Raw genomic sequence first — 26,038 nt, 5'->3', positions numbered from 1 at the left:
CCCACCTCTTCCCCACACCCTCGTTTTGACGGGATGATGATGATGACGGTGGTGGCTGTTAAGCAGCACTGTTCTCAGCGCTGGGGTAGATACGGGGTAATCGGGCGGTCCCACAGGAGGCTCACAGTCTTCCTCCCCATTTTCCAGACGAGGTCACCGAGGCACAGAGAAGCGAAGTGACTTGCCCACAGTCACGCAGCTAAGTGGCAGAGCCGGGATTCGAACCCACGACCGCTGACTCCCAAGCCCGGGATCCTTCCACCGAGCCACGCCGATGAGACAGATCCCCGACTCCCGCTTGGCTGGGATAAGATGGCGGGGGGATCCACAAAGCACCAAGTGGATGACCTCGTACGGACTGTGGCCCAGTGGACAGAGCCCGGGCCTGGGAGCCAGAGAGACCTGGGTTCGAATCCCAGCTCCAACCCCGTCTGCTGGGTGACCTCGGAGAGACTCCTGACTTGTCTGGGACTCAGACTCCTCGTCCGGAAAACGGGGGTTACGATGGCGAGCCCCACGAGGGGCTGTGACCCACGTGATCGGCGCGTACCTACCCCGGCACCTGGCGAGTGCTTAACGAGCACCAGGTAAGACAGCAACCCGGAACGGACCGAAAACAGATCGGGGTATCGAAAATCCACCTCCTAGCGGGTTCTGCCCTTTGCTCTTTCAATCCGTTTACTTACGTGGAAATCACTATATTGCCGGAGAGTTCAGGTGCAGACGTTTCTGGGAACAAGTTACTCAAGCTGAGGACACGGTGCATTAACCTCCGTCAAAGTGCTTCTTTCCGATCGCCCCCTCTCCAGTGGCACAGAATTCAGGGCAGATTTGGGTGGTGGGGATTTGAACGCTGTGGCATCGCAACGTCCCAGAGCGCCCGGCACTCAGTACGGTACTTGGCGTACAGTAAGCGCTTAACAAATACTATTTTAAAAAAAACCACAACGGTGGGTAAAAACTAAATTCAAGGGATACCGGATCACTGCTCGAAAGCCGGGAACCTCGGCGGCCGCCTGGAGGGCGGGGGAAGCAAACCTGGGATGTTCTCCTGGCAAGAGCCCGGGGCTGGGTGTCAGGGGACCGGGGTTCGAATCCCGGCCGCGCCACCTGCCCGCTCCGCCACCTCGGATGAGTCACTCCACCTCCCTGGACCTCGGACTCCTCGTCCGCAAAATGGGGATTCGATACCCGTTCTCCCTCCTCCCCTGACCGCGGGCCCCACGAGGGACCTGTTCGTCTCGTACCTCCCGCCGGCGTTTGGTATAGCGCTCGACGCGTGGTAACCACGAAAATTCCACGAATTCGCGCCGTTATGACGACGGTCGGGAGGCCCTCCCGTCGGGTGCGTGGAGGGCGGGGGTGGTTATCAACAGAGGTGATCACAGACGATCACGTGGCGTCCGAGAGGGTGTCTCCGGCTGTGTGACCTTGGGCGGGTCACTTCACTTCTCTGGGCCTCACTTCCCTCGTCCGTAAAATGGGGATTGCAACCGAGAGCCCCACCACGTACCCCGCCCCCGGATAGGCACGGTGTGGCTGGAAAGAGAGGGACGGCGAGGGTAAATGGATGGAGGAGGTCACCTCACCTGTAAGATGGGGACTGAGACCGAGAGCCCCGCGTGGGACGGGGCCTGCCTCGAACCCGACCTGCCCGTATCCGACCCGGTCGCTCAGTACAGGGCCTGGTCCGTGGTGACTTTTCGACAGATACCGGAATCGTTATCGTGCCCGCCGCGTCTCACGTTATTTCAAATGGAGTCGGGGGGGGGGGGGGGGGGGGGGGAATGGGGTGGGCCGGTGGGCCCGGCCGCTCCCGACCTCGCAGATAAAATGCCGTTCCTTCGGCGGCGCTGACAAAAACTGGCAGGGGGCACAGAGGGTCCTCCGCCCCGAACGATTCATCCCGGCTCCGCCACCCGTCTGCTCTGAGACCTTGGGCGAGTCACTTCACTTCTCTGGGCCTCGGTCCCTCACCTCTGAAGCGGGGACCCGGAAGCCCGGGGGCGAGCCGCATCTTAACAGCGATCCTAACAGTAATAATGGTATTTGTCAAAAGCTTATGATGTTCCCAAGCGCTGTTTTAAGCACTGGGGTTAGACAGAGGTGATCGGGTTGCCCCACGTGGGTGGGGCTCGCGGTTTTAACCGCCGTTTTACAGATGAGGGAACCGAGGCACAGAGAAGCGCCTTGCCCAAAGTCACACAGCAGACAAGTGGGAGAAGTGGCAGAGTCAGGATCAGAACCCACATCCTCCGACGCCCAAAGCCGTGCTCTTTCCACCAAGCGACGCCGCTTCTCTAGATCCCGGGCTCGGGCGTCAGAGGACCCGGGTTCTAATCCCGGCTCCGCCGCGAGACCTTGGGGAAGTCACTTCATTGCTCCGCGCCCCCGTTCCCTCGTCTGTAAGATGGGGATAAGAGGGTGAGCCCCATGTGGGACGGAGATCGCGTCCAGCCTGATTAGTCCGTCCCCGGGACCCAACGCTTAGAGCGGTGCTCGGCACGCAGTAAGCGCTGAACGAGTACCGTAATGATCGTAGGCTACCGGGGCCTGCGGACAAGCTGGGACAACTGTAACCCCCGTCATCTTGGTGGCCGCCCCATCTTAATGACATCACGCGAGGTTATTTATAACTTTGTTTTTCTGATCGTAACGGACGGGCGGGGCGGGGGGTGGGGGGCTCTGAGGGAACAGAAAGGCTTTGTTTCTTCCCAATGGCGGGGAAAAAACCCCCGCTAAGTCTGTGATCCAAAAGGATCACGTGGAATCCTCCCCCCTCAAGCCGAAGCGCCGATAACTTCCGCGAGCAACGGCGATACGTGCCCTCAAATACCCGCCGCGCGGTATTTCACAAATCCCCGTACGAGATACCGAAAACGCCCGCCCTGATCGTCGCTGGGCTCCCCCACCGCACCGACGAGAAAAAGCAGGCTTAGAAGCGGCGCGGCTTAGCCCACGGAGCCCGGGGCCTGGGGGTCAGAGGGACCTGGGTCCCAATCCCGGCTCGGCCACGTGTCCGCTGGGTGACCTCGGGCAGGCCGCTTCGCTTCTCTGTCCCTCGGCCCCCTCGTCTGAGAAATGGGGGTGGAGGCCGAGAGCCCCACGTGGGGCAGGGACTGTGACCAACCTGATTAACCTGGATGTACCCGGGAGCATAAAATAGTGCTTGGCACAGAGTAACTGCTTAACAAGCACCATAATTATTAGCATTACTTCCTGGCAAGGAGTCTGCCCTGCTGTCCACGCACAACCAAGTGCTTGGGACACAGTAAGCACTTAAATACCCTTTTTTTTTTAAAAAAAAAAAAAAAAAAATAGAGGTCTAGAATGGTCTCTGTATTTTGGCCTGGGAGTCAGGGGGACCCGAGTTCCAATCCCGGCTCCACCGCTCCTCTGCTGAGTGACCCTGGAGAGGGGAAAAAAAAAAAAAAGGACTAGAATGCTCTCTGTATTCTGGTATCAGGAGGAGAGCTTTTCGACAGCTGCCTTTTCTCATTATTCCTCAAAATTCTCAGCATCTGCCACTGCTCCCAAGTCAGTCTGCCGAACAGAGGAGCTCTCTGTAATGGACAGTAATGGGACTGCGCTGTCCTTCTAAGCGGACAGTGCAATTCCGGCGTCAACAAAGAGATGCGATGCCAGCTAAAATGCACTCTCCTACCTCGTTAGAAAAAAAAAAATGTCCGCCCCCCCCCAAGCCCTCATATCTTGAGCTCTAGCCCCCGTCTGCTCTGGCTTCGGAACGGGCCCGACGGTTTAATAAAGGGGAGCGCCCAAGTGTCACGACCCGTCTGGAACCCTTAGCTCCGGTACCGAAAATGCATTAAAAGCACCGGCAGACTCAGGGGCCCTTCTCCCACAGTAAATTACCTCCCAAGAGAACGCACCCGTCCGAACCAAGCCGGTACCCGCGCCAGCCGACGCCAACTGGAGCCGTTTCCTCGGTGAGAGGACCGTCATTGAGTCACCTCAGTCGATGGATCGATCACGATCGCTGCGCGCGGAGCGCCGTACCGAAGCGCTCGGGCTCTCCCAGTGACCAGAGTAGGTAGGCGCGTCCCCTGCCCACGCTGAGGTCTTCGACGGATACCCGGCAAGCCAAAGTCTACAAACCCGCTACTCGTCTGTATTTATACCCACTCTCACCGGCTGTGTTAGGGTTTATTCGCTATTTGATGATTTTTTTGTTGATTTCTCCATCTGTAAATACCGTGTCGATATCCCTCTCTCCCGTTAGAGTGGAAGCTCCTTGTGGGTAAGGTACGTTCTTTGACTTTTCCGCATGCCCACCGCGACCAGTGGATGCTCGATAAATACTATTTCTCCGCTCTTCGCCATCCTTTCGAGTTACGCGCGCGGTCGGGGGGGTTCGCGGCTTGGAAATTCTGCCCGCTTCAGAAACAAGCCCCCCAGTCCCAGAGGAGCGGCACGGGGTAGTGGAGAGAGCACAGGTCGGGGAGTTAAAAGGTCACGGGCTCTAACCCTGGGTCCACTACCGCTCGTCTGCTTGTGTGACCGTGGGCAAGTCACTTCACTTCCCTGGGCCTCGGTTCCCTCATCGGTAAAACGGGGACTGAGACTCTAAGCCTCAAGTGGGACAGGGACTGTGTCCAACCCAATTTGCTTCTATCGACCCCAGCGCTTAGTACAGTGCCTGGCACGCGGTAAGCGCTTTACCAAGGCCACAGCGATATTATTACGATTATGAAGGGGATGATCATACTTTGACTCTGGAGGCTGTAAACAGCCAGCCACTTTTACCACCCCGCGCCGGAGGCCAAATCTCGTCCTCTTTATCCGTTCGACTGAAATTACCATTTGCCCACGCAGAAGTTGAATTTTCACACACCCTATGCACACGTGGGAATAAAAGACCTTCTGATTCATCAGGCACCAAATGGTTTCTTGGATACCTACCGTCTGGCAATTAAAATCGACTCAAATGCTGCTATGTTGCTTCGCGACACTGCCTCATTTTTACGGTATCTGGTAAGACCTTACTACGTGCTTGGCACCGCATCTCAGTTACCTCATCTGTAAAATGGGGATTAAGACCGTGAGCCTCACGTGGGACAGGTACCGTGTCTAACCCGATTAGCTCAGACCTACCCCAGAGCTTAGAACCGAGCCCGGCACATAGTAGGCAATCAAAAGCGCAGTTGGGCAAACGCGGCTTGGGAGACAGACTGATGTTTCTGACTGTAAGAGACAGAGTGAGGCAATAATAACCGTGGTATCTGTTAAGCGCTTCTCGTGGTCCAGGCGCAGTACTGAGCCCCGAGGCGGATCCGAGCAAATCCGGTCGGACACGGTCCCTGTCCCACCTGGGGCTCACGGTCTCGATCCCCATTTTCCAGAGGAGGTCACCGAGGCCCCGAGCAGCGATTCGCCCAAGGTCCCACAGCAGACACGCGGCGGGGCTGGGAGTAGAAGCCCCGACCTTCCGATTCCCAGGTCCGCCAGGCTGGTGCCTTCAAGGCCAGTGGGCTAAATGAGCGCTACGCTCTCTCCAAGGGGAATCAAAACTCGAAGAACCGGCAACGCTTTCGCCCCGGGTCAACACACACCACATTGAGCAGTTGGTGGTCTCCAGGACTTACCTAAAGGCGGCCACGAGTGGGGCATAAATGGAGTCTCCGTCGTAAACGTACAAGTGGTCCCAGCTGCACTCCGTAGCAAAATGATTGAAGCGGAGCCTCAGGGGTCGATTCGGCCTGCAAGCGACCAAGAGAGAACGAATGAAAAGCAAGAAACCGCCCCTCGAGCACAACAGACATGTGTCGGTTTCATTCTTTTGGATGGTATCTGTGAGGCGCTTACTACGTATCGGGCATCGTTCTGAGCGCTGGGGTAGACACAGGCTCACGAGATTGGACTCGGTCCCTGTTCCACACAGGGCTGACGGTTTTCATCACCATTCTGCAGATGAGGAGACTGAGGCCCAGAGACGTGAAGGGACTGGCCCAAGGTCACACGGCAGGCAAGGGGCAGGGATGAGAAACCCAGGTCCTTCTGACCCCCGGGCCCGGGCTCTAGCCGCTATCCCATGCCGCTCTGAGTTTCGTGAGATTATTCTTAAAGCCAGTTCTCCCAGAAATACCCAGTTCTTTACCGCTCGGGGTGCTGGAAAAATCTGTAGGCGAAGAGATTTGTACGGACGCGTTTGGACACAGCCTTCAGATTACAGGCCAACCAATTTGGAAAATGATTAAACTGGGGTTACCGGAGACATTTTAAATGACCTTTCAAAAGGACTGGAAGAGCATTTGTTTGCTGAATTTTCAATAAGGCCGGATTCCTGTACTTCAAGTCCCGCAGAGCACCTTAATGAGGATTCGCCACATTGCCAACGAATATATCTTACGGTAAGGATGCTAACGGCAATTGTCCAGTGCTCACTATGTGCCAGGCGCTGTTCTGAGCACCGGGGTAGATGCGAGGTAAGCACACGGGACCCCTAGTTTAAATTGAGGGGACAACGGGGATCCCCAGTTTGTAGATGAGGGGACTGCGCCCCGGAGAAGGGAAATGACTTGCCCAAGGTCACGCGGCCGGCAAGTGGCAGAGGCGGGATTAGAACTCAGATCCCGTGACTCCGGGGCCAGGCGCTCTGCACTAGGCCACGTCGCTTCTCAGAAACAGCCGGGGCCACTAGCCGGTCTCAGACCATCTACGCAAAGCAGTCGAGATAGTGCGATATATATTTTTTCAAACAACTGAGAGAACAAGCAACAAGGTAGGAACTCGAAAACTGAAAAGCCAGCTGGCCACAGGGAACTTCCTGGGCCAGTCTTTCCAATTTCCACCTACACGTCAGCTGTCTTTTCGGCAGTACTGACTTCATCCGGAGCGTTACTGCAAAATCTACAATTCGGTGGCCGGGACCCAAGCTCCGCTCATAACATCCGTGACTGGTGAATGATTAGAAAAGTCTCCGGCCCGAAAACTGAAAAGCAGCGTGACCTAGTGGAAAGAGCCCGGGGCCTGGGAGTCGGAGGGACCTGGGTTGCAATCATGTCCAACCCAACATGTCCAAAATAAGAGCTCCTCATCTTCCCTCCCAAGCCCTGTCCTCTCCCTGACTTCCCTATCACCGTGGATGGTACGACCGTCCTTCCCGTCTCTCGGGCCCGCGACCTCGGTGTCATCCTTGACTCTTCTCTCTCGTTCACCCCACGCGTCCTATCCGTTACCGAGACCCGCCGGTTTCACCTTTACGATATCGCCAAGATGCGCCCTTTCCTCTCCGCCCAGGCGGCTACCATGCTGCTACGGGCTCTCGTTATATCCCGGCTAGACTACCGTGTCAGCCTTCTCTCTGACGTCCCCTCCTCCTCTCTCGCCCCGCTCCGGTCTGTTCTTCACCCCGCTGCCCGGCTCAACTTCCCGCAGAAACGCTCTGGGCCTGTCACTCCCCACCTCAAAAACCTCCAGTGGTTGCCTATCGACCTCCGCACCAAACAAAAGCTTCTCACTCTAGGCTTCGAGGCTCTCCGTCACCTTGCCACCCTCCCACCTCTCCTCCCCTCTCTCTTTCTTCCGCCCACCCCGCACGCTCCGCTCCTCCGCCGTCCACCTCCTCGCCGTCCCCCGTTCCCGCCCATCGCGCCGTCGACCCCCGGGCCACGTCCTCCCGCGGTCCCGGAACGCCCCCCCACCCCCCCCCCCCACCTCCGCCAAACTCACTCTCTTTCCCTCTTCAAAACCCTACCTAGAGCTCACCTCCTCCAAGAGGGCTTCCCAGAATGAGCTCCCCCTTTTCCCTCTGCTCCCTCTGCTCCCCCTCTACCTCCCCTTCACCTCCCCACAGCTCTGCTCCCTTTCCCCCGCTTTCCCTCCGCTCCTCCCCCTCTCCCTCCCCCTCCCCTCGGCACCGTGCTCGTCTGCTCATTTGTATATATTTTTATTACTCTATTTATTTTGTGAATGAGATGTACATCCCCTTGATTCTATCTATTGCTGCTGTTTTTGTCCGTCTCCCCCGATTAGACCGTAAGCCCGTCAATGGGCAGGGACCGTCTCTATCTGTTGCCGAACTGTACGTTCCAAGCGCTCAGTACGGTGCTCTGCACATAGTAAGCGCTCAATAAATACTACCGAAAGAATAATCCCGGCTCCTCCACTTGCCTGCTGTGTGACTGTGGACAAGCCACTTCACTCCTCTGGGCTTCGTTCCCTCATCTGTAGAATGGAGATGAAGACTCTGAACCCCACGGGGGGCGGGGACTGAGTCCAACCTGAGCGTTTACTGTGTGCAGAACTCTGTACTAAGTGCTTGGAAGGGTGAATAGAACAAAAAACGGACACATTCCCTGCCCACGACCAGCTTACAGTCACTATCCCAGTGCTCAGAACAGTGCCTGGCACATAGTAAGTGCTTAACAAGTACCAGGCTTCTTCCTTTCTCCTCCTTATTATTCATTCGTTCACTCATTCGTATTTACTGAGCGCCTACTGTGCGCAGAGCAGTCTACTGAGGGCTTGAGAGAGTACAACACGTCAAGAAACAAGACACATTCCCTGCCCACAACGACCTTACAGAACAGAGGGGGGGAGGGAGACGTCAATATAAATAAATAAATGATAACAAACGCCCTAAAAATGAATAAATAAAAAGGGGGCGGTCCCCCGGTGGGGCTTCGACCGGGGAGGGGTGAGCGGAGGGGAAGGGTGAGGAGGGAGACTGTCAGGAGCCAAGCCTCTACCAATCCAACTCTGGGCTCAACTCTTTCCGGATCCAGAGAGGAGGGATGCGGACGAGATCCGGAAACGATACGGCTCGCTGTGGGCAGGGAGTGTGTCTGCCTACCGTCGTACCGTACCCTCCCAAGCGCTCGCTACGGTGCTCTGCACACGGTAAGCGCTGGATAAACACGACCGAATGAATGAATGAAAGCACATTCGGCCCGGACATCTGGAGGTGGGAGGCTAGGCCGGCGTTCTCTCTCTCTCTCTCTCTCTCTCTCTCTCTCTCTCTCTCGCTAACCCGAGCAATAATAATAGCGCTAATAACAACTGTGACATCTGTTAAGCGCTTACACTGTGCCAGGCACTGTCCTAAGCGCCGGGGGAGATACAAGCTAATCGGGTTGGGCAGAGTCCCTGCCCCACGGGGGGGGCTCACCGTCTTCATCTCCATTTTACAGATGAGGTCACTGAGGCCCAGAGAGTGAATCGCCTTGCCCAAGGTCACGCAGCAGACAAGTGGCGGAGCGGGAATCGGAACCCGGACTCCCAGGCCCGGGCTCGATCCCCCAGGCCACGCACGCCTTAACCCTTACCAGTTACGGTACCCTGCCGAGCGCCGAGTACAGCGCCCCGCGCACGGTAAGCGCTCAATAACTACCACCGATTAACTACCGCACCGGCCCCCTCGCCGTCCTCCCTGCCTCCTGTTTCTCCCCCCGTCCAGTCCCTAGTTCACTCCGCCGCCCAGATCATTTTCCCCCAGAAATAACGTTCGGGGTACGGCTCCCCGCTCCTCAAGGACCGCCGGTGGTTGCCCGTCCACCTGGGCGGGCATCCAACTGAAACTCCTCGCCGTGGGCTTTAAACCGTTCGATCAGCCCGCCCCCTCCTATCGTATCGCCCTGATTTCCCGCTACGGCCCGGCCCACACGCTTCGTTCCCCCAACCGGCTTATTCTGATCTGTAGACGGTAGGTCGGTTACAGGCAGGGAAATGCGTCTGGTAATTCTGTTATACTGCACTCTCCCCAGGCGCTCGGTACAAGCGCTAGTCCCGGCTCCCCCGCTCGTCCGCTCCGTCACCTCGCTTCTCTGGGCTTCGGTCACCTCGTCCGGAAGACGGGGGATGAAGACCGGGAGCCCCACGCGCAACGGGGACCGTGGCCGAGCCCACCTGCTTGTATCCACCCCGGCGCTCAGTACGGTGCCGGGCACAGACCACGCGCTTCACGGACACCGTAATCAATTCTATACGGCGCACCGCTCGGTGTGGGGCCTGGCCCACAGTAAGCGCCTAACAGATGCCACAGCGACCGTTACCTTCCCAAGCGGTCGGTACAGCGCTCTGCACGCGGCAAGCGCTCGACAGATACGACCGAACGAACGCACGCATCTGCAAAACGGGGATTAAAACCGTGAGCCCCCGTCTGGGGCAAGGGATTACGCCCAACCGGATCGGGCTGTATCCACCCCAGTGCTGAGAATAGTGCCGGAATCACAGGAAGCAACGAACGAATACCACGACGATTGTTACTGTCTTCTGAAATCACGAAGAGGAAAAATCCGACCACGTACGCAACTACCACGAGACTCCGGAGAGCTCTACGCAGCGACCAACCCACAAGAGACACGGAGCAGCTGAATCTGGAAGGGTTAAACCCCGGGGTAGATTTCAAAATACTAAATACTTCAAGCAATTACACGCCCCACAAGCCGGAGATCTGAGAACTCCCAGCGTCAGCCGCTGCGAAGTAAGAATCCTCCCCCTTGAGAGTTCTGAGATGAGCAATTTTTTTAGCCGAGTAGTTCCATTCAAATCATCAGCTCGCCAAAGAGACCTCCCTCAGCTGCACGACAGCAACGCCGCTTGCGGGAACGGGGGCAACCCACACAACTGCGGCTGTTCATCAGTCATGCTTACTGTGCGCACAGCACTGCGCTAAGTATTTGGGAGAGTACGGTGTAACGGCGGACACACGCGCCGCCCTCCAGGGGCTTACGGTCTAGCGGGGGGGGGGGGGGGGGAGAGAGAAGGCCCCACTGACGATAACCGGGGGGTCTGTTAAGCCCCGACTCTGTGCCAAGCACTGAGGTAGGCGGAGATAGACAGAAATACAAAGCGCTTCGTACAGGGCTCCGCACACAGGAAGCGCCCGATGAACACGATCAAATGAATACAGGACAATGACGCCGGACACCGCGCCTGCCCCACGTAGCGACCGGAGACAAAACAGGTGGGAGAACAGATACCGAATCCAGAGAAGCGAAGAGACCTGTCCGAGGACACACGGCCGCGCGGACAGAGGACAGGCCCGAGTGTCGCGAGGACCCGGGTTCTCATCGCGGCTCCGCCACGTGCCTGCCGCGTGACCCCGGCCGGGTCACTTCACTCGGTGGGTCCGCCTTTCAAATGGGGGTGAAGAGTGCGAGCCCCACGTGGGCCGGGGACCGTGTCCATCTTCACGAATTGGTATCTACCCTCGGGCTTAGAACGGTGCTGGGCGCGGAGTAAGCGCTTAACAAGGGCCGTCATTAAGACTAGCCTAGAAAGAACCAGCCTCCTCTCGGGAGTCCTGCACATCGGGGCCCGGGCCCCAGGCGAGAGCCTGGAGAAAATCACCTGTCGGACGGGTAGCCACGTAACGCGCTTCAAAGGTCACGGCCTGAGCTCTTCGGTGCCGAACACGGTGTCCGGCACAACACGCAGCGCCTATTAGGGTCTGTCAGGGGTGGCAGATATGAAGCCGACGGGGTACGAAGGGTCCAGTCTCCCGAGCCAAGCTCCGCCGGGGACTCCGGCTGGAATGGCCCGGGGGTCCCTCGGTAAGAACAATCACAGGAAGCGCTCAATCAATACGACCCAATGAACAACCACGGTGGCATCCGTTCAGCGCTTACTACGCGCCCAGCACTGCACTAAGCGCCGGACTGGGTACCAGATCATCAGATCCCACCTGGGAGAAGAGGGATTGAATCGCCATTTTGCAGACGGAGGGAGCTGAGGCGCAGAGAAGTCAGAAGCAGCTGGGCTCGGCGGAAAGAGCCCGGGCTTGGGAGTCGGAGGTCGTGGGTTCGAATCCCGGCGCTGCCACTTGTCAGCTGCGTGACCGTGGGCAAGTCGCTTCGCTTCTCCGTGCCTCAGTTACCTCATCTGTAAAATGGGGAGGAAGACTGTGAGCCTCACGTGGGACCGCCCGATTACCCTGCATCTACCCCAGCGCTTAGAACAGTGCTCTGCGCATAGCGAGCGCTTCACAAATATCAACGTTATTAAACGACTTGCCCAGGGTCACGGGGCAGGCAGACGGCAGGGCCGGGTTTAGAACCCAGGTCCTCTGGCTCCCGGGCCCGGGCTCTTTCCATCGCCTCCCTACCTTTCTCAGGCTCCCTTCCCGACGACCACGGTTTTTTTTCCCCACGAGCTGTGACACGGGCGACTCTGCCGCTGCAAGACTAAAGCCCTGGCTTCGGACGGAAACCCCCCCTTTCTTTTTTTTTAAAAACCTCCGCTTTTTTTAAGCACTTACTCTGTTGCGGGCACCGTACTAAGCGCTGGAGTACGGTAATCAGGACAAGAGTCCCCGTCCCACCCGAAGCTCACAGTCGTCACCCCCATTTGACAGGTGAGGGAACTGAGACCGACCCCCCCCCCCCCCGCCCCCCGCCCCGCACTCCGAGAAGTGGCTTGCCCATGGTCACACAGCAGCCAAGTGGCGGAGGTGGGATTGGAACCCAGGTCCTTTCAGGCAAAACTGCCCCCCGCGGGGAACGTCCCCCCACAAAAGGATGGGAAGGGAGGGGATTACAGATCCCAAGCCCCATGATGGAACTGGAGTTGGCTCTGGAGCCTGGAAGGAAGTTCTTTCAGCGGTATTTATCGAGCGCTTACTGGGTGCAGCGCACCGGACTAAGCGCCTGGAACGGACAATCGGGCATCAGATAGAGACAATCCCCGCCCAACAACGGGCTCGCAGTCGGGGCACAGGTCCAGGCTCGGAAGGGTCCGGCCGGCCCGATATCCATCGACGGCGGCAATCCGCCCCCACACCCTTATATTTTGGGGGGGGGGGCGGGGGTGGGGGGGGCCGTTGAGTGCCTCCTACGTGGCGGGCGCTGTGCTAAGCGCTGGGGCAGGTCCCGGCTAACCGGGTTGGCCACAGTCCCTGTCCCACATGGGGCTCACAGTCTTCATTCCCATTTTACAGACGGGGGTCCGGAGAAGTGAGGGGATCTGGCCGAGTCACAGGGCGGACGAGGGGCGGAGCCGGCTTTAGGACCCAGGTCCTCCGACTCCCAGGCCCGTGCTCTATTCACCGATAGCAGCAACGCTGGTATCTGTTAAGCGCCTACGCTGTGCAGAGCACTGTTCTGAGCGCTGGGGTGCACACGGGGTCATCAGGTTGTCCCACGCGAGGCTCGCGATCTCAATCCCCATTTTACAGACGAGGTAACTGAGGCCCAGGGAAGTGAGGTGACACGGCTGACACGTGGCGGAGCCGGGATTCAAACCCACGGCCTCAGACCCCCGAGCCCGGGCTCCGTCCACCGAGCCACGCTTCGACCTGGCCCGCCCGGCCCGATTCCGACGCAACTCCTACCGTTTCTGGGGAAAACCCGAGGGACCCGGGCCGTCCCGGGATGGGTTTAGGGAATGCCGCCGGCGGGGGAGACTTGGGCCCCCCACCCCCTTCGGCCGTCTGTCCCGCTTCCTGCGTTCCCGCTCTAAGTGGGCTTGTCTCCTTCCCCTTCCAACAACAGCTTCTTTCTTCTCCCGCCTCCGGCCTCCCGCTCCTTCTCCCCTCCTCGTTCCGGGGCAAGACTGAAAACCGCCAGGGCGCCCGGCCTCCGGCGCATTCGGTGGCGTTGAGCGCTTACCGCGCGCCGTGCAGCGTACCGACCGCCCGGGAGGGGACGACGCAAAGACGGACACATTCCCCGCCCGCAACGAGCTCACAGTCTAGACTGAGTCCAATCGTTTGAAGTAATTCACTTAAATCAGGAAAGGAACGTGCCTCGCCGGACAAAGCACAGGCCCGGGAGCCAGCGGACTGGGGCTCTCACTCCCGCTCTGTCGCGGGCCCGCTGTGTGACCTTGGGGAAGTCGCCTCACTGCTCTGTGCCTCAGTTTCCACAACCTTCGATGAGGATTAAATCCCACTGCTTCCTATTAAGACCGCGAGTCACGTGCGTGTCGGGGGTGACGCCCGATCAACCTGCTTCGACTCCAGCCCCTAGAACGGTGCCTGGTAGGTGCTGAACAAATACCATTCAAATTTTTAAAAAATTCTTTGAAGAGTCAATGTCTCTAGGATGCGTAACATTCAGATCACCTCACAGAAGCCACACTATCGTCTCTGGCTTTCAAATCATTCTGAATTATTAAGGGCCGCTGCACTCATTCATATTAACGGCTGTCTTCACCCGAAAAACTCATTACGGGCAGGGAACGTGGGTTCTAATCCCGGCTCTGCCAGTCGTCTGCTGTGTGACCTCGGGCAAATCACGATTTGGGTCAGAGCTCGTGGGTTCGAATCCCGGCTCTGCCACCTGTCGGCTGGGTGACCGTGGGCGAGTCACTTCACTTCTCTGGGCCTCAGTTCCCTCATCTGTAAAATGGGGATTAAGACCGTGAGCCCCACGTGGGACAAGCTGATTCCCCTGGGTCTACCCCAGGGCTCGGAACAGCGCTCGGCACGTAGTAAGCGCTTAACAAATACCAACGTGATTATTCTTACGTGCCGCAGCACTAAGAACACTGCCTGGTACATAGTAAGGGCTTCACAAATGCCTGCATTATTATTATTATTATTAATTCTCTTGCGTTGTATTCTCCCAAGCTCTTAGAACAGCGCTCGACACTTGGGAAGAGCTCAATAAATACTAGTGGCTGCCTGACTGATTCAAAGGGACCATTTTCAAAGGGAGAACAAAAAGGACTGTGGAAGGAAAAAAGGAGCCACGCTCTTGACGGTGAACATCCCTCTTTCAGAAACAGTGCCCTCCCCCAGATCTCCTTCGCTTCCCAGGCGGGGTCAGAGAGTCGGCCTCCCCACCGGACAAAGGCAGACGGGCTCATTTCTTAAAGCTGAATCCGTCTGACGCTTCAGTAGTGTCTACTGAGCGCTTACTGTGGGCAGAGCGCCGGACTAAGCGCTTGGGAGTGTACTGATCTGCTGCGCGACCTTGGGTGAGTCCTTTCACTTCTCCGTGCCTCAGCTCCAGAGTCTGTAGAATGGGGAAGAAGACCGTGAGCCCCACGTGGGCCGGGGACCACGCCCAACCTGATTAGCTTGTATCCACCCCAGTGCTCAGTACAGTGCCCGGCACGCGTTAAGCGCTGAAATACCACAATTATTATGAAAATTCTTCTTACACAGGCAATCCTGACCTCTTCTGACCACAGCGAATGCACGGAGCCCCGGCTCCGCCGACCCCGGGGGCGAGTTACTGGCTGTGCGGGGGAGGGAGGGGCCGGCCTCTCGTGTCATCCCGTGACAGGGGCTCACAGGGCCTGGCGCGAAGAGTGTCTTTCTCCACGTCACGAGGAACTGCCCGGCCCCGCCGCGGGTGATCCGGGGCCGCTCACGGGACCCGGGAGGCGGCGGCGGGGCCCGGGAGGGGACGGGGCCTTTCCGGAAGATCGGGAGAGCCTTCTGGCTCTTCCGGACTCGGGTCGCTGAAGCCTTCTCATCCCTTGCCTGAGATGCATCTCCTTCATTCATTCAGTAGTATTTATTGAGCGCTTACTGTGTGCAGAGCGCTTGGAGTGTACAGTTCGGCAACAGATCGAGACAATCCCGGCCCCGTGACGGGCTCACGGTCTAATCGGTCTAAACAAAACATCGTCAAGATAAATAGAATCAAGGGGAAGTACACCTCGTTAACCAAATGAATAGGGTGATAAATAATATTTACAAATGAGCACAGTGCTGAGGGGAGGCGCGAAGGGGGAGGAGCGGGTGGGGGGGGGGGAGCAGAGGGGAAGGGGGGGGGCTCAGTCTGGGCAGGCCTCTTGGAGGAGGTGAGCCCTCGTTGGTTCGCTCGCGTTTATCGAGCGCTTGCTGTGTGCAGAGCACGGTACTCAGCGCCTGGGAGAGGACGACACATCAGAAGACGGACACGTTCCCTGCCCCCGACGGGCTTGCGGTCTAGACGGGGGGGGGGGGGGGGGGGGGGGGGGGGCCAGAGAGACACGGATAGAAATCCGTAAACGACAGTTACGGACCTAAGTGCTGCGGGGCTGGGAGGGGGTGGATAAGCAAAGGGAGCAAGTCAGGGCGACGCGGGAGATTTAGATGAGAAGCGGGGTGGTCTAGCGGACAGGGTACAAGCCCGGGGGGCAGAAGGACCCGGGTTCCAATCCCGGCTCTGCCAACCTGTCCGCTGTGTGACCTTGGGAGAATCGGTTCGCCGGGCCTCAGTTCCCTCATCTGGAAAATGAGGATGAAGACTGTGAGCCCCACGTGGCGCATGGACCGCGTCCAACTTGATTACCTTTCATCTACTCCACTGCTTAATACGGTGCCCGGTATACAGTAAAGCCTAACGAATTGTACGTTCCAAGGGCTCAGTAGAGCGCTCTGCACACAGTAAGCGTTCGATAAATACGACTGAATGAACAAATACCATCAAAAAAAGGAATAAGACAAAAGAAAGTCTTTCCAGTATTTTTTCCAACTGATTACAATATACACTCGATAGCCAGACCGGAAGCTCGTTTATTGATCTGATTTAGTTCATGGAATTTAAGTGCTTATTACACGTCAGGCACTGTTCTAAGCACTGGGATCAGTCGGCTCGGATATAGTTCCTGTCTCCCAGGGGCCTCGCCGTCCAAGTAGGGGGGGAGGAAAAAAAATACGATGGCATCTGTTAAGCGCTCACTTTGTGCAGAGCACCGTTCTAAGCGCTGGAGAGAATACAGGGTGATCAGGTCGAACCACGTGGGGCTCACGGTCTTAATTCCCATTTTACAGACGGGGTAACCGAGGCACAGTGAAGTGAAGTGACTTGCCCACGGTCACCCAGCCGACAAGAGGCCGAGCTGGGATGTGAACCCATGACCTCCGACTCCCAAGCCCGGGCTCTTTCCACTGGGCCACGCTGCTTCCCCCCGTATCCCCGTTTCACCGCTGAGGAGACTGAGGCACAGTGAAGCTAAGCGACTCGCCCAAGGTCACAGAGCAAACCACCGGCAGGGCCGGGATCAGAACTAAGGTCGGTGTGAGTTTCAGGCCCGGACTCTCTCCCCTAGGCCGGGGCTGGGAAGGGATGGTGCCCGTCGGCTCTGTCGTCTTGCGCTCTCCCGAACGCTTGGTACAGCGCTCGGCACTCGGGAGGCGCTCGGTAAATACAGGCATCGATGGACCGAACAACCGCCGTTAGAGCTGGCCCACGGTATAACTGTTCATTAGACCACATTCCGGTCTATTCATCTGCAAGCAAAGATGAGACGGATGCTTTCGGAATAAAGGGCGCATCCCATTAGCAACCTTGAGCTCTGGGACTGTCACACGTCATTAAGAATTGTGGGGAACTAAAAGGCTATGACAAAAATATGGGACTTGCAAGGAAAACGCAGAGTCACTGTGCAAAACCAGTTTTTTACGGGTGGTTTTTTTTTTTTTTTTAACCGAACCCCGGGCATCTGAATCGATCGTCAGCGAACGGCATTCGCTGAGCGCTTTTCACGTGAAGAGCCCCGTGCTCAGCGCTCGGGAGAGTCCGATCCAACAGAATCGGCGGACGCGTTGTTCCCTGCCCACGACGAGCTTCGGGGGGGGGGGGGGGGGGGGGGGGGCAATCTACAGCCAATCAATCACTCAACGCTATTTACTTGCAGAGCCCAAGTGCCGGGGAGCGGACATTCCAACGGAATTAGCACTTTCCCTGCCCACGACGAGCTGACAGTCCAGGGGGGCAGTCCAGAGTCGATCGATCACTCAACTGAGGCCCGGCGAACCGATCCTCCCCAGGTCACGCAGCGGACGGGACGGCAGAGCCGGGATTGGAACCCGGGTCCTTCTGCCTCCCGGGCTTGTACTCTGTCCGCTAGACCACCCCGCTTCTCACCTAAATCTCCCGCGTCGCCCTGACTTGCTCCCTTTGCCCGCAAGCCCGTCGGGGGCAGGGAACGTGTCCGTCTTCTGATGTGTCGTCCTCTCCCAAGCGCTGAGTACCGTGCTCTGCACACAGCAAGCGCTCGATAAACGCGAGCGAACCAACGAGGGCTCACCTCCTCCAAGAGGCCTGCCCAGACTGAGCCCCCCCCCCACCCGCTCCTCCCCCTTCGCGCCTCCCCTCAGCACTGTGCTCATTTGTAAATATTATTTATCACCCTATTCATTTGGTTAACGAGGTGTACTTCCCCTTGGTTCTATTTATCCTGACGGTGTTGTTTTGCTTTGTTCCGTTTTGCTCTGTTGCCCCCGATTAGACCGTGAGCCCGTCACGGGGCCGGGAGGGTCTCGATCTGTTGCCGAATTGTACATTCCAAGCGCTCCGCACATAGCAAGCGCTCAATAAATACTACTGAATGAATGAGCTCAACCGCATTTACCGAGTGCCTACTGTGCGCAGAGCACTGTCCTGAGCGCTTGGGCAAGAGTCCAATCCGACGGGGGACGGGCGGACTCGTTCCCTGCCCGTAACGGGCTTCCAGTCTAGAGGGCCGGTCTACAGTTCATCAGTCGCTCGGCGGCATTCACTGACCGCCATGTACAGAGCACTGTACCAAGCGCTCGGGAGAGGATAAGCGACCGAAATCAGCCGACACATCCCCCGCCCACCACGAGCTTCAGCCTCCCGGCTGTGGCCGGGAACTCGCGGGGCAGGGTCCGGCGAGGAGGGGCGCTTATGAAAGGTCAGCACTGGGAGGGGGGCGGCGGGGAAGGGTCACCCCGTCGGCGCGACCCCGGAGCGGACACTCAGCAGAGGATCTCCTCGGCTTCCAAGCCTCGCCGGAGGCCCACCTCCTCCGAGAAGCCTTCCCTGAGCCCCACCTTTCCTCATCTCCCACTCCTTTCCGCCTCGCCCTGACCTGCTCCCCTGATTCATCTCCCCTCCCAGCCCCTCGCCGTTTACGTCCGTATCTGTCTTTTTATTCACCCGTATCGACATCTGTCTCCCCCCTTCCAGACTGGGCACTCGTCGTGGGCAGGGAACGTGGCCGCTTACTGCTCTACTGAACTCTCCCGAGCGCTCGGTACGGTGCTCGGCACCCGGAAAGCGCTCAATAAATACCGCCGGATGAATGAATCGTGGCTCAGTGGGAAGAGCCCGGGCTCGGGAGTCAGGGGTCATGGGTTCGAGTCCCGGCTCCGCCACCTGTCGGCCGTGTGACCGTGGGCGAGTCACTTCGCTTCTCTGGGCCCCAGGTCCCTCAGCTGTAAGATGGGGATGAAGACTGCGCGCCTCACGTGGGACGACCCGACGAGCCCGTGCCTCCCCCCAGCGAGCGCTTAACAGACACCAACATTATTATTAAATGACCGAGGGGAGAGAACTGGCCGCCGGTACTTACTGTCCTTCGACGAGCCACGTGCACTTGGTTTTGTACTTGTAATTCCCGGGCCCGTCTGTGACGTATCCGGAGGATCCGGTCAGCCTGCAGTTGGAGCGAGGGGAGAGAGGCGGATGAAGCGTTTCACCACAGTTTCATCTGGAGAGTACATCCTGATCAGCTCCCACCTTCCCCAGCGCTTAGTACGGTGCCTGGCACACAGTAAGCACTTAACAGACGCCGTTGAGAAGAACCAAAGAGAGTCCTAAAAACCCACTAGCTCCTCTGGCAAGGTTCCCTGGCTGGTCCTGTGGCCACCACCACAGGTCAGAGTGCAGTTTTTGCTGTTTGCAAACCTCCTCTCCTCTTCTCCTACCTGGGGAATTCACAACTTTAACCCCATCTCCCTGCCCGAGCCCGATACGGACAAAGAAATCGGCCCCTCTCCCTCCCCGGCTACGGGCCTCCCACCTGCGGCACAGAGAATTTGGGTGACCTGCCCGAGGTCACACGGCAGGCAGGGGACGGAGCGGTGCCGGGAAGCCCGGTCTCCATCCCGGCTGGAGAGGGCATCGCTGAAAAGATTTTAAACCACGGGAAAAAGGTTGCTTGCCTCAACCTGGCTGTGAATAGTCACCCTCCCCGGGACTGGGATACATTCGCGGCCGGGGAACGCGTCTGCTAACTCTGTAACACTGCGATAATGACAATCACGGCATCTCTCAAGTGATTACTGTGTGTCAGGCACCGTACCAGGCGCTGGGGTGGATACGCACAAATGGGGTCGGTCACGGTCCCCGTCCCAAGTGGGGCTCACGGCCTCGATCCCCATTTTCCATCTGAGGTCACTGAGTCCCAGAGAAGTTTAAATCACTCGCCCAAGGTCGCCCGGCAGACGGGTGGCAGAGCCGGGACCAGAACCCACGACCTTCTGACTCCCGGGCCCGCGTTCTACCTACCGTGCCACGCTGCTTCTCTCCCGAGCGCTTCGCACAGTGCTGCGCACCCAGTAAGCGCTCCACGAATACGACCGCTTGATTAAGCCCGGTCCGCACTACGCGAGGTCACCCTGAAGAGTTCGACGGTGGTCCAGAGACCGATCCTCAGCTAAGCGATCTAAATCCTTTGAGCGAGGCCTGCTGACTGCGTAGGCTCCATTTTTCAAAAACGGACTATTCGTTAAACGCTTCCTCCGATATAGGCGCCAAGGGCTGGGGGGGGGGGGGGGGGGAGTCAAGTTGAACGCAGTCTCTGAGCCCCACGTGAGCTCACGGTCTGAATCCTCACTTTACAGATGAGAGAACGGAGGCTCAGAGAAGCGACGGGACTCGGCCCAAGTCACGCGGCTGACGAGCCAAGGGGTCGGCATTCGAACCCAGGGCCTTCCGACTCCCAAGCCCGTGCTCCGTCCACTAAGCCGTGACGGTTCTCTCAGTCCGGCGCGCCGTTCCCGGGGAGCGCTCGGTGCGGCGTGGCTCAGCGGAAAGATCCCGGGCTTGGGAGGCGGAGGCCATGGGTTCGAATCCCGGCTCTGCCACTTGTCAGCCGGGTGACTGTGGGCAAGTCACTTCACTGCTCTGTGCCTCAGTTACCTCACCTGGAAAACGGGGACGACGACCGTGAGCCTCACGAGGGACAATCTGATCACCCTGCATCTCTCCCAGCGCTCAGAACAGTGCTCTGCACAGAGTAAGCGCTTAACGAATACCAACGTGATTATCATGATGACGAATACCACCCCTCCTCTTCTCCCGCTCCCTTCCGCGTCACCCTGACCCGCTCCCTGGCCTCTTCCCCCGGCCCAAACCCACTGCACTTACGTCCCTATCTGTCCCTATCGATAAGTACTGATTTATTGGTATTGACGTCTCCCTCCCGCTCGACCGTGAGCTCGGCGTGGGCGGGGAACGTGTCTACCGTTATTCCGGACTCTCTGAAGCGCTTAGTATACTGATCTGCACACAGCGAGCGCCCAATAAACCTGACGACGAGCGAACGAATGGTTGATTGACTCCCCCCACCGCCCAGCCCCTCTCCTACCAGCCGGGGCCACAGACCGATGGAAACTCTTCCAGGAAACTCTCGGTACGGAGGGACTAACTCACAACCAGGCGGTTTCTTACACACTCACTCCTGTCCCGTCCTGCACCTCGGGCGGATGAGCGCGAGGCCCACCCAGACCGGCCAAGGGACGACCAGGCCGGAGACCAGAAGCCACCGCAAACTGGAGAGAAAACGAACACACACACGCGCGCGCGCGCGTGGCCGGGCTGGAGCCGGTAAACTGCAGACTGGAGAGAAATTAAAAACACACACCCCCCAAGCAGCCAAAACGCCAGTCCTCTGGATTTATGAAAACGCATTTCCCATGGAAAGTTCAAGCTCGGTCAACAGGAAAAGGTGGGATCCTGTTGGGGGACCGGTCGGCCGGTGGTTTTCCCTTCGCGGCCAGGCCGTGGCTCGGTGGAAAGAGCCCGGGTTTGGGAGTCAGAGGTCATGGGTTGATCCCCGCTCCGCCCCCGTCTGCTGCGTGACTCCGGGCAAGTCGCCTCACCGTGCCTCAGTTACCTCAGCTGTAAAATGGGGATTGAGACCGTGAGCTCCGTGTGGGACAACCTGATCACCCTGCATCCCCCCAGCGCTTAGTGCTTGGCACACAGTAAGCGCTTAACAAATACCAAATACCATCATCATCATCTCCATTACTAAGATCACGTCCCCTCCGAGAGGCCTCCGCTCTACGAAACGCTCTTTTCCCCGGCTTCCTCTCCTTTCTGCGTCTCCACCTGGGACCTGCAATCTATTTATCTATTCACTGATTCTGCCGTCCGCCTCCCCAGCTGGCTTTTAAGCTTGTCGTGGCCAGGGGACGGGTCTGTTTACTGCTGTACTGACCTCGCCCAAGCGCTTAGTACGGCGCCCCGCACACGCTAAGTGTTCGATAGACACGACGGAATGAAAGAACGAACGACCTTTGGACGTCTGATATTCCACCCCGCCCCCGGCAGCTCCCCGAAGCGCTTACCTCCCCCACCTTTAAATTCTATATTATCAATGACTTATTTACTCATATTAATGTCTGTCTCCCCCTCTAGACCGTAGCTCGTTATGTGCGGGGAAAGTGTCCGCTACTTAATAATAATCACATAGCTAGCGCTCGATAAATGCCATCCGACTGTCGGTCCGATCTCCGGATTCCCAAACTCCTTCTCGGCAGCCGGGTTCCTCATTCATTCGATAGTATTTATCGAGCGCTCACTACGTGCAGAGCAGCGTACTAAGCGCTTGGAATGTACCATCCGGATGTACGATCCTCGCCCGCGATCCCTGCCACATTCGGACCGACAGGGCCAAATTGGGTCGCTTTCCTCCCGCTCTGACAACCGATTAAAAATACATCAAGCGGGACCCGAGTTCTTATCTGCGCAGGCACTGGCATCGTGCAGGGCTTCCTCTTGAGCCGGGGAGAGCGGCGACGGAGAGAGGACGCGTCGATTCTCCTGCCCGACCGCCCCGTTTCTATCTCTGCCGGAGGGCTGGAAAATCTTAGACGCCGCCCCGCTTTCCGGGCGGGGGACGTCGTTCGCTTTCCCGACGCCGCGTAGAGAAGCAGCACGGAAGGGTGGACGGCGCATCGGCCCGGGAGTCGGGGAGGTCGGGGGTCCCAATCCCGACTCCGCCACCTGTCGGCTGCGTGACCTCGGGCAAGTCACTTCACTTCTCTGGGCCTCGGTGACCTCAGCTGGGGGATTGAGACTGGGAGCCCCAGGTGGGACAGGGATTGTGTCCGACTCCATTCCCTCGCACCCGCCCCAGTGTTCAGTACGGTGCCTGGCACACGGTAAGTGCCTAACAGATGCCACAACTATTATCATTGTCCTATTCGGCGCGGCTTTAAACCTCTCCGGAAACACTGGCAGAAAGGAGGTACAAAGAGAAATCACAGGCATTTAGGGAGATCCTCGAGAAGCGGTGTAGCCTAATGGGCAGAGCACGGGCCTGGGCATCCAAGTCTAATCCGGGCTCCGCCGCTTGTCTGCTGAGTGACCTCGGGTAAGTCACTTCACCTCTCTGGGCCTCAGTTCCCCTCATCCGTAAAACGGGGGTGAAGAACGTGAGCCCCATGTGGGACAGGGACCGTGCCCAACCTGATTGAGCTTGTTTCACCCCAGCACTTAGAACAGAGCCTGGCACATAGTAAGCGCTTAACAGATACCTACCAAAAAAAAAAAATTTAAAAAAGGAAAAACCAAGGAGAACCGATGAGCTCCTTCCTCACTTCCGGAACAAACGAAATCAAAACGCTGATGGGCAAGTTCTCCACTCCCTCCAGACTGCGAGCTCGTTGTGGGCAGGGACCGTCACTGTTTACTGTTATACCGTTCTTTCCCATGCGCTTAGTACAGTGCTCTGCACCCAGCAAGCACTTAATAAATATGACAGAACGAATGAACGAACACCGGAGACGTTATCAACTGAGAAACAGCACTCCTCCCTCTATCGATTTTGTTTTATTGAACCTCCCTCACTCTATCGATCGGTGGTATTTACTGAGTGCTTACTGTGCGCAGAGGGTTGTACTGAGCGCTCGGGAGAGTACGATACAACCCGGGTGGCAGAGATATTTGCAAGGAGCTTACAGGCCGAAAGGGGAAACAGACCCTGTCGACCCTGCATTCTAGGATGGGGGTGGGCAAGTAAGAAGACACCGGCTTTCCATACAACGGGGCGTCACGGTTTGTCGACGACCCTCTCAAGGCATAAAAATAGCTCCCTGGCAACGAGCCCCAGTGGACAGAGCCCAGCCGGGAGTCAGAGGGACCTGGGTTCTGATCCTGACTCCGCCCCTTGTCTGCAGGGTGACGATGGGCAAGTCACTTCCCTGGGCTTCGGTTCCCCTCATCTGTAAAACGGGGGCGAAGAACGCGAGCCCCGTGTGGAACAGGGAATGGGTCCGGCCTGACACCTCGTACAGACGCCAGTGCTTAACCCGGGCACTGGCACATGATATTTGCTTAACAAGTACCACTGAAAAAGCAACAAAAAAACCAAGGGAGTTTCCTTCATGGGCACCTGCACCTCCCTCTGAGCCAGGAGAAGAGAGGGAAGGGACTCTGCCCGGGAGGCTGCCCAGGAACTAAATCCCCAGCCGAGTCCCCCGGTGTTCCTGCGGAAGGGGGTACAGGTCGGAGCGAAACCTAGAGAACGGGAAGCCGGGAAAGCGGGAGGAGAAAGCCGTCCTGCCTCTTCCCAGCCAGTCATAACCGGAAGAGATAAGGGGAATCGCTTGGGTCAGGACTGGGTCCTTAATTTAGAGAAGACGCAACAGAGGAGAGAGCCCGGGACTGCTAGGCAGAGGATGTGGGTTCTATTCTCGGCTCTGCCAACTGTCTGCTGGGTGAAGCAGGGCAAGTCACGTCACTTCTCCGGGCCTCAGTTTCCTCATCTGCAAAATGGGGATTCCGACTGCGAGCACCGTGTGGGGCCGGGACCGTGTCCGACCCGACTGTGTCGTTATGTGCAGGGAAAGGGTCTGCTACATAATAATCACATAGTTAGCGCTCGATAAATACCATCCGAATGTCGGTCCGATCTCCAGGTTCCCAAACTCCTTCTTGGCAGCCGGGTTCCTCATTCATTCGACAGCACTTACCGAGCGCTTACTACGTGCAGGGCACCGTACTAAGCGCTTGGAATGTACCATCCGGATGTACGATCCTCGCCCGCGACCCCTGCTACATCCGGACCGACAGGGCCAAACCGGGCCGCTCTCCTCCCGCCCTTACTCCCACCCCAGTGTTTAGTACTAGTGCCTGGCACGTAGAAAGCGCTTCACCAACACCGTATTCATTATCACTGTTATTATTTTACCACGCACCAATCAATCCACAGTATTTACTGAGCATTTACCATGTGTGCTCTGGCCTGAGCACTCGGGCAAGTTGGATGAAACAGGGTTGGTAGACCTGTTCCCCGCCCACAGCCACCTTACAGTCCAGAGGACCAGCTCTCGGGGCAAGCGGTGATACGCCGACCCTACCGCTCCATTGCCACTCACAACAATAATCGTAATTATGGTACTTCTTAAGCACGTACTAGGTGCCAAGCACCGTTCTGAGCGCTGGGGTAGGTAGAAGCTAATCCGGTTGGACAGAATCCCCGTCCTGCACGGGGCTCACAGTCTTCATCCCCATGTGACAGATGAGGGAACGGAGGCCAGGGAGTGAAGCGACTTGCCCGAGGTCACTCGGGCAGACCAGTGACCGAGCCGGGATTAGAACCCGAGGTCCTCCGTGACTCCCCGGGCCCGCAGTCCACGCTGCTGGGAGACGATAACTCGGCTGGTCGTTGACTTAGAAATCCTCCAGAAATCCCGCCCAACCATCTTTCCACCTTGCCTGCAGGGAGCCTGGGGTGCCTGAATACCGAAAAAGCCAGAAAAACAGGCAAAAAGACCCCATTATTCGCCAGGATTCAGCTACTTAACTTGACTGAGGGAGGCCACGGCTTCATCGAGGCTTGCGTAGTAAAGTTCCCTGGTGTTGTACCCTGCTGGGGAAAGAGGACCCTGGGGGGGGCCGGGGAAGGGGGGAGACAGCGAAGCCAGCACAGCGGGGCCAGATGCCCAACGGATCGATCGATTGACCAATCAGCAGTATTTATTGAGTGCTTGCTACGCGCTCGGGAGAGTCCAACATTAACAGAGTTGGTAGACACGGTCCCTGACCACAACGAGCTTGCAGTCTGGAGGGGGAGAGGGACATTAATAGCAACGAGTAAATTCCAGATCCGTACCTACGTGCTGTGGGGCCGGGGGTGGGGGGGGGGGATAAAGGGAGCAAAGCAC

At 57.7% G+C, this 26,038-nt stretch overlaps 1 protein-coding gene across 2 annotated transcripts in view; it reads right to left on the bottom strand.

Moving 5' to 3' along the window:
• ATRN (attractin) overlaps positions 1-26,038 on the bottom strand; it is a 133,446-nt gene that overhangs the window by 80,761 nt on the left and 26,647 nt on the right. For both annotated transcript variants that reach the window (XM_029062687.2, XM_039911728.1), the window contains exons 2-3: positions 19,213-19,296; positions 5,604-5,717 (exon numbers count right to left, since the gene is read on the bottom strand). In XM_029062687.2, the coding sequence (XP_028918520.2) occupies positions 5,604-5,717; positions 19,213-19,296 (198 nt within the window). The remainder of the gene's footprint in view (positions 1-5,603; positions 5,718-19,212; positions 19,297-26,038) is intronic.

This window comes from Ornithorhynchus anatinus, chromosome 4, assembly GCF_004115215.2.
Source record: "Ornithorhynchus anatinus isolate Pmale09 chromosome 4, mOrnAna1.pri.v4, whole genome shotgun sequence".
NCBI classification, from domain to species: domain Eukaryota; kingdom Metazoa; phylum Chordata; class Mammalia; order Monotremata; family Ornithorhynchidae; genus Ornithorhynchus; species Ornithorhynchus anatinus.
The sequence above is the reverse complement of the archived record's forward strand: the minus strand, read 5'-3'. Positions and strand labels throughout refer to the sequence as shown.